The 8,725-nt window shown below is 31.0% G+C and overlaps 1 protein-coding gene across 5 annotated transcripts; it reads right to left on the bottom strand.

The window, feature by feature from the left end:
• Positions 1 to 305: 305 nt before the first annotated feature.
• On the bottom strand, positions 306 to 3,785 carry LOC118041318 (DNA repair protein RAD51 homolog 3). Of its 5 annotated transcripts, XM_035048598.2 has the most exons (9): positions 3,628 to 3,785; positions 2,986 to 3,135; positions 2,305 to 2,430; positions 2,129 to 2,162; positions 1,962 to 2,032; positions 1,640 to 1,866; positions 1,227 to 1,358; positions 868 to 934; positions 306 to 708 (listed from the first exon to the last, which is right to left on the bottom strand). In XM_035048598.2, exons 2-9 carry the CDS (start codon positions 3,068 to 3,070, stop codon positions 533 to 535), a joined length of 918 nt encoding a protein of 305 aa, XP_034904489.1. In that variant the 5' UTR covers positions 3,071 to 3,135; positions 3,628 to 3,785; the 3' UTR covers positions 306 to 532. The 5 variants fall into 5 exon arrangements, 1 of the variants encoding a protein (XP_034904489.1); XR_004686295.2 differs by having other exon boundaries at positions 625 to 708; positions 868 to 1,358; XR_004686297.2 differs by having other exon boundaries at positions 625 to 708; positions 868 to 1,358; positions 1,640 to 1,860.
• Between the last annotated feature and the right edge of the window lie 4,940 nt (positions 3,786 to 8,725).

Here is an 8,725-nt window from a genome sequence, read left to right as displayed (position 1 = left end):
TTGATAACAGACACAAGTAATGTTAATCTGAAAAAAATCTTATCTGTAGAAAACAGTAATATTAAAAGCATGGTGTTTTGCTAATTTCTAGTTTTTTTTTTTGTGTTTTCATTAATTTTAAATATTTATGTTTTTAATTTTTTTAATATATTGATATAAAAAATATTATTTTAATATATTTTTAAATAAAAAATATTTTAAAAAATAATCTCTAAACTGCAACTCCAAGGAGTTAGGAAATGAGTCCAAACAGTGATCAAAACCGGAGTTCAGGAAATGAGTCCAAACAGCGATCAAAACTAGACTTGAGTTGATGAGAACCGATTTTGTTTCATGATATGATGCTGGAATGAAAACAAACAAGGGAATCAAGATTACAATAATTCAACACGTCTGAATTCTACTTCTAAACTCAGTTTCATTTACAATTTAATAGATAGAACTATGCAACCTCTGGTTCATTTCCTTAAAAAAAAAAATGATTGACAAAGAAAATGAAACTGCAGCCTGTACAATGTCCTTGTGAAAATTTTTAAACCAGCTTGCTACGTTTACAGTGTGGAGCAGAATTTCGGATCCCTCTAGCAGTCACAGAATAAGGTGCTGCTGCTGGTCTAAGGTAAGGTGACTTGTCAATGTATGCATATCGTTCATTTCTGTTCCAGTACAAAATGATCCGATTAGTGCACCAACGTGACCAGCTATCACCTACACAGCATCATGAAACAACACAGTTAAGAGATCCATGTGACACGGGAAATGGACTAGAAAAGCAATAGAAAAACAAAAAGCGACATGCCAATAACTTCAGCAACCACGCGAAGAACAAATTTTAGTAAGTTGGGAGCCACTAGAGATTAAGCTTACCCAATGAAAATGATAATTGAAAGGAACCTTCCATGTACCTAGTTGTCACTTGATTCAATAAAACCACCTTGAAGAGCAAAAAATGTCCCGAGTCAGTGACAAAAGGATAATAAAGAACAAGCCAAATTTAAGACAAAATCCTGTCGCATGACAGCTGCATACATGGCATCATTAAGGAAACATGCAACATCATACTGATGAGATAAGTGGTAAGCATGCTCAAAATATACTGATATCAACACAGTTCCAAAAACTTTTCTCAACTCTGTCAACTGGTGTTTGCACATCATATCTGAGATTCTGAAAGGGGACGAGGGGACAGAAAGAAATCTGCAATATAATGAACATATATTTGTTACCGCTAAACTGCACATTTTTGCAAGCTTCACAAGCTTTAATGCCATTTCACCAAGTATTCGGGTCCTGAGGGCCAGGTCTTCAAAACCTTGACGGAAGTGGAAAGCAACACTATCAATGATAACAATCTTAACCTGGTAAAAAATTGGATAATCAATCAAGGGGTAACAATTGTAATGCACTAATGATAAGTTGGCCCTATAGCCTTTTAGTTCATGCAAGGATAAGCAGTAAGAGAATTGGAAATTTAGTTGTCAAATATTAAACCAAAGAGAAGTGTCTCTATTAGCAATTATAAGTAGGAGTACACATAGCGATGGAAAACTGTTCAGAAGCATACTACAGCATCACATGGAAAAAGACAATCAGACAAGAACAAATTGAGACACTTCTTGTATCTAACTAAATCACTTACATCTTTGTGATCTGAAATGAACTCTTCCAAGTAATTTATCAGGGCAATTTGCTCTGTATAACTGCAGATGCGGAAAAAGTATATGTTTTGTAGGACATCCTTGCCATGGATCTCACCTTGGCAGGCTTGCAAATCCTTGTGTAAGAACCTTTTATATTCTGAAATGTCCTCTACGCATGCTTCAGCAATTTCTTGAGCACGCTCTCCCATAAAACTACCTTCTGTATCTAAGCATGGCATAATTTCAACAAATTAATGGCATAAAGATAAGAAAAGGTCTGCTCCGAAAGCAATAAAACATACAACAAGCATCATTAACTACCTATATAAATTGCCTTTCCTCCTAGGCCACCACAATAAGATGGCATTTGAACATTGACAGCAAGTTGGATCCTGTGAATTCAAACATAAACTACGCTTCTCCAACAAAGGTGCAGTGACCATATGCAGATGAAAAAGAATACAGAACAAAAAGATAAAATCGCATACCCCAGCTGTGTTTTACCAATGCCTGGTACTCCACCTATAATGAATAGGAAACAACAAATAATTAGAAAAAAAAAACCCTGATAACAAGAAACCCAGGAACAATTATTGCTCAAAGAATTTATAAATCCACAAACTAATAGCTTCATTAACTTAGAAAAGAGGAAATGATGACAGACCGATTTCTGTAACTTGTTTGCAACTTATTCCTCCACCTAGGATGTCATCCAAATCCGCACAAGAAGTGGTAAGGCGTGTCATCAAAGACCTCTCTTCATGAAGCAGATCCCAGGCATTTTGTGGATCTGTAGTCACAAAAAGATGCAAGTGGTGAGCTGATTGCATTCAATTAAATCATGTAGAAAATACAAAAACAGGCAGAGGGGATCCAATAACCATTATCCTGCACTTACTGAACTGAAGCTGATACATTTTACACATATCGTTCAGGGGTCACAGTTTATATGTTAAACTATAACATAACATAACACGACAGAGAGAGAAAACTGTGATCATTTCATTCCATTAAGTTCTAAGTAACCAAATATCAAAATAGAAGTTTATAATTAAATTTAAAAGGAGCAGTTATGTGCCTTTAGCAAAGGTAAGCAACTTTCAACCGCAAACCATTTCTGTAGTGCATGAAAAGTCACATGGTCACATTTGCGAGATGAATTGCAAAGTGTCTAGTCTAGTGTCTAGCATACAAAAGTATCAATTGGCAGAATCGTTTTGTAGCCGAGTGTATCACCAGCTAATCGTTGTCCCAGCATTACAAATCTTGTTTGGCTGTACTAGGACTAACAACAAAGCCTAGGAGAAGTTGGACACGACACAAGACTAAAATCAAAATAAACTACCAGCTACAATCCAGTCTTTGGGATTGAGGCTTTGTTGTTGTTGTTCTTGTTGTAGAATAGCATTGCTTCCATCCAATCCATCCATCAGACTACCAGGTGATGATGCTACCTTCAAAATTTCAAGAGCTTCACCATCTGAAATTTCTAAATCTTTTCAAGCACAGACAAAAGTAAGCAAAATGAAACCATAGCACACTAAAGGAATATTAAAACAAAAACAAAAAGAAAGTGGAACAGCAACGGAAGCCCCGCAAACAAGTGACATGGATGCAAGAACTAAAACATTTCCAGCAACCCCATGATGAAAAAGATTACATATTCCACTTAAAGAAAACAAAACCACAAAGGAACACGTATACTTCAAGAGGTTATGCTTCTAGTGATATTACAACATAAACATCAAACTGAAACCCCATTCCCATTATGAAATATCTTGAAAAATTCATTATATACAAAACCCAATTACCAGTATTGATTCAAGAAATAGATTACAGTGGTTAAAAGCGCTTCACCATTCACGTAGGAATAACGACAAACACTTGGTGTGTGCAAGAAAGATAGGGAAAAGAACAGAAAGATCAGAGAAGCATGACAAGTAGCGGGTGACTAGAAGAAAACTATGGTGCTTGGAAAGTAATTTACCAGAAGCAAGCTCTGAATGAAAACCAGAAGCAAGTAAAGCGAGGGAAGTGTAGCCTGCTAGCTGTTACTACTCCTTTCTTTCCCTCTCTGCTTCGTTGACGTTGGTATCCTTGAAATTTCGAGGGCGAGTAAAAAAAGTTCGTCTTTTTTTGACAATTGCGGAAATACCCCGCTGATTTAACTAAAAATGAAATTTAATTTTCATTTTTAAATGTTTAACAATATGGTATATTCTTTTATGTCACTACATAAAATCTCAGTTTTCATAATATTATTTTTATTGCTAAGTTTTAAATTTAAAGACCTAATTTCATTTATTGTGTTGTGCACTAGCTTCAGGAGCATTTTACTCCACCATATTAATAGAATTTCAATTATAATCCTATCTTAATCTAAATTTTAATAGTATAATAAAATAGAAGCAATAAAAAATTGATATGGACATATGAAGATCTGACACGTACAAGTTTGAAGTGGATTTTAATTAGGAGGGTTGACACCTTTGCATTCCTAATTTCTAGAAGGTAAATAATAAATATTAATTTGTCATGATTGTAAATGGAAAGGGTTAGTAAATAATTACAAGCCACCTGGTTATTCAAAAAATAAATTCATTGCAGTGCTAATTACTAGGAGGTAAATAGTAAATAACTAACGAACATTTAGCTCAACTGGTAATAACTAATAAGAGAATTTTTTTTATATTTAAAAGGTCTTGTATTCATTTTTTTAATTAAAAAAAAAGGTAAATAGTAAATACTAATTTATCAAGTGATCTAGATTCTATTGCTCTTTGTCAATCCGTCCCTCTTTCAACCTTTTCTGTCCTAACAATGGTGTCTACTCCTACTTCTAACTCCTTAAGGGACTCTAATCAGAATATCTCTGCTGATACCACACTTACCCCAAACCCTAATTTGGTTTATGATGTTGGATTGAAAAGGCAGACAGATTAATTCACAACTCTAACACCTTTTTTTGTTGGTTTATTACACTACTGCAAATAAAAACATTAATGAAATTTTTTTATTGATAAATTGTGGTAAATTTTACTAATTGAATATTTTTTTTGTTATATCCATTGGTAAATATTGAGGAAATATTCATTCAGTATATACCGAAAAAAATTACATTAAAAAAAATTTAAAAAATATGATGACATATTATTTTTACAAATAGAATTACCAATAAATTTAAATCCGTCAGTTAAATTTATCTGTAATATTTAATTATCACTTGACAAGTGACTCTTCTCTCTCCCTTTCCTATTTCTTCTTCTTCTTTTATTTTTTTATGCAATAAACAACACACCCTTCCCTAAATTTTATTACATATCAAACTTTCACTATAAATTCAGTCACCCCAACTCTTAGTTTGTCAATATTTATGTCTTGATTCAAATTTTATTGAGGATTCTCCACTTTAAATAAGCAAAACTATCTATTTTTTTTTTATTTGAACTCAAATTTAAAATTTTAATTTTTTTTTTATATTTTTGTAGTATATGTATTTTGTTTGAGTGTTTACTTGTTTTATAACACTTTTCCATAGAAATTTGCTGTATGAATGTATAATTTGTACATGTTAGGATTTGTTTAAGATTTTGTAAAGTTGTATTTGTTTATAAATTGATGAAATTTATTTTGGATTTATGACTTAGGTGTTTTGTAATGAAATAAAAAATGGTTTATTTAACTGATTTATTTTATATTTTATTGATTTTATTGTTGAGTTTAAATTTTCTGTAAATGTATAGAAATTTAAATTTATGTAGATAATTGATAATGAATTAATAGTACTATTAACATATATTGAATAATTTTAAGTAAAACCAATAATTATAAATTTTTTTAGTTTATGTAATTAATTAATATATGTTGTCATCAATATTTTATATATATTTGATATAAGTAATAGATGATTATATATAGAAATATCAAGATTTACATGAAGGGTTATGTATGATGAATTATTACAATTAAGTTCAGAATTTTATTAATTCTACATTATATAAGAATTCATGCAAGGCTATAGCTCCTAACTTAGAGAAATTTCAGTATGAGTTTCTTTTATATGTGATACTATATTCCACATTGGATGGGTTATAAGAAAATCAAATAAAATATAAAAAGTAATTTATGGATCTATGCAGTAAGAAATTCTTATTTTACAATGAAGATAGTAAGCCTCTGGACCCATACATGAATAACTTAGAAGGAAAATACAAAAGGCACTGCTTTTTCCATCGTTGGATCAAACTTTAGTTCCCTTGAAATGAGGATATAGATTTATTTTTTGGGAAAAGCTATTAATTAAGCATAAAGATATTATTAATGGAATAGGAAAGGTTTAATGACACCATGCAACCTTAGATCAAATATTAGTCCTCTTATTGTATACAATATATAAGCATCGTAAAAAACTCATAATTAAATAAATAAATAGAAAAAACAGTACTACAATGAAGACCTACCCTGTACAAATATAAAAGCAAGAATAATAATTTCTTGTTGTTTTGTTTGGTGAAAAGTAATTTTTTTTTAAAGTAATTTTTTTAGAAAATAAATTTCTGAAAAGTGAATTATTTTTTGATATTTGTTAGTTTCATGAAAAATAAGTTGGAAAACACTTTTTAATTTTTGATTATGTCATTTAAAATGAGCTGGAAAATAACTTATTAATATTTTATTTTTAAAAAGTTTACTAAAATAATGAGAAAAAAATCTTATAAATTAAAAAGTTAAATGAAAATAAAATTTTTAAAAAATATAATTTCATAAATGATCTCAAATAAAATAAATAACAATAAAAAAATTTGATAGATAAAAAAATTCAATTAAAAAATATAAGAAAAAAAAATAAATAACAATCATAAAAAGGAGGACTAAAGTTAATATAAAAATCAAATTAAATCAAATTCTAAGGGAAGAAATTGAAATAAAATATATAGCAATAAAAAAATTTGAGAATCAAATTTGATATAATCAGCAAATAATATAATATTTTTAAATTTTCCACAACTTGTGAAAAATGTTTTTCACTTAAAGTAAAAAGAAAACACTTTCCTGAAAATCAAATTAATTTTTTTTAACTAGAAAATATTTTTCATTGACTAGTTTTTCTAATATCAAATAAACACATAAGTTGTGGAAAATTTTAAAATAAATAAATAAACACATAAAAATTAAAAAAATAATTTTTAAAAAATCACTTATCGTGAAACAAATGGCCTACGCAGAAATTCTTACTACCCAATACGTCCATGGTAATTTTTGAGTCATCCACTTGGAACAACATTTATTATTTTCCAAATAGACTGAAATACAACCATTCATCTTTGTTAAGAAAAAAAATATTTCTTTATAAACAAAAGATTATATTATAAAAAAAAGGATTTTCATTGACTAAACAATAAAAAGTAACTTGAATGTTAGGTTAAAGGAATCTAATGTCCAAGACAACAGCAAATTATCGTTCTAAAATCAAAAATACAAACCAATCAGATCATACTGACACGGAGCCATATATAAACAGAACATATTTCCATGCACGAACAACTAAACGAAAAAAAAAATGAGTAAAGAAGATCCAAGATGATGGAAAATAGCTTAAGATCATAGACTTCTATAATTTACAGTAAACTTTATTCACCCACACACACACACACACATATATATATATTCACACACACACACACACACATGGAATTAATAACCCACAATGGAATTAATAACCCAAGATGATGGAAAATATATAGCTTAAGATTATAGACTTCTATAATTTATAGTAAACTTTATTCACCCACACACACACTCACACACACACTCACACACATGGAATTAATAACCCACATTGACCCCGAATAGCTTGACCGGCTTCTTCACTTCAATCCTGTAAAAAGCACAGCCAACTTCATTGTCAAGCTTAGAGAGAGTGATTTTATCACCAACGTCAAGATGTTTGCTGGAAACAAATTTGCTCCAATCCTTAGAGATAACTGGTTTGGGATTGTTCTTTTTGCGAATGGTGCAGCGGAAAGTCCAGACCTGCCCGCACTCATCCATTACGTGAAAATCCACTGCATGGCCTCTCCCAAAGCATGGCAAGGACCTGAGACACTTGGTTGGAAATGACAATCTTTTCTCAATGTCCGTCTTGGTTAGTAACTTGGAAAAGATTGCCATATATACAAGTACTCTGGGGCAAGTGATCACTAGTTATTTCTCTCTGTTGTATGTGTGCTGGAAGGGTTTGAAGTGCTTGAGCTTACATGTGTTTTCTTATTTCTGAAAAACTGGCTTTATATAGCGACAAGGTTAGTTTGATAGTTTTTGTGGATTTCGCTATCACTAAGTTAGAGCTGCAATTGTACAGGGTACGTATAGCAGTGACGATTTATTTCTTTTAATAAAATTTAGAAATTATTTTCTGGTTCTGTTTTATTTAAACAAAACCAATCATATAACACACCAATTAATCAGATAATTTTAATATACAAAACCCGATACACTTGTTTGGCTCGTTTGGATTGTTTTATGACTCGTCAACTAGACCTTCAAGTTCGATGCTACTCTAGGTGTTCTATATTATAGCTTCAAATCCTGAAAACACTTGTGACTAATTATGTTCCTATACTTGAGATCATTCCATTTAAAATAGTATGCACACTATCTTTATATATATATATATATATATCTCCTGTATAATCCTCCTCTTGATAGCACAGCTCCCTCATTGTATATACTGTAATATTGGAGCTTTGCCCCTGAGACGGATGATGTTGACACATTCCTCAGGAAGAAGCAGAGTCTGAGAACTGAATGATTTGTTTTTCATTTTTGTGGATGAATGCATGATTTGATACTTTATGTCTGCCAAATGTTAATTAATGTCAGCTCTTTTTATATCAATATAGAACCTCTCACAGGATGTACCTCAATCAATTTCGGAACTCCATCTTTTTGACTATATTGACTAGTGTTTCAAGTCGGACCGGAACAGCTGGTCACGACCATAAAGCTTATGACTTGGCCGGATAATCAGTTCAGGTTGAAGCCAAAGACCGGACATGCAAGAGACGCTTAATCGAATTCATTTG

This window comes from Populus alba, chromosome 14 (assembly GCF_005239225.2).
Source record: "Populus alba chromosome 14, ASM523922v2, whole genome shotgun sequence".
NCBI classification, from domain to species: domain Eukaryota; kingdom Viridiplantae; phylum Streptophyta; class Magnoliopsida; order Malpighiales; family Salicaceae; genus Populus; species Populus alba.
Note: the sequence above shows the minus strand (reverse complement) of the source record. Positions and strands in the feature narration are given on the sequence as shown.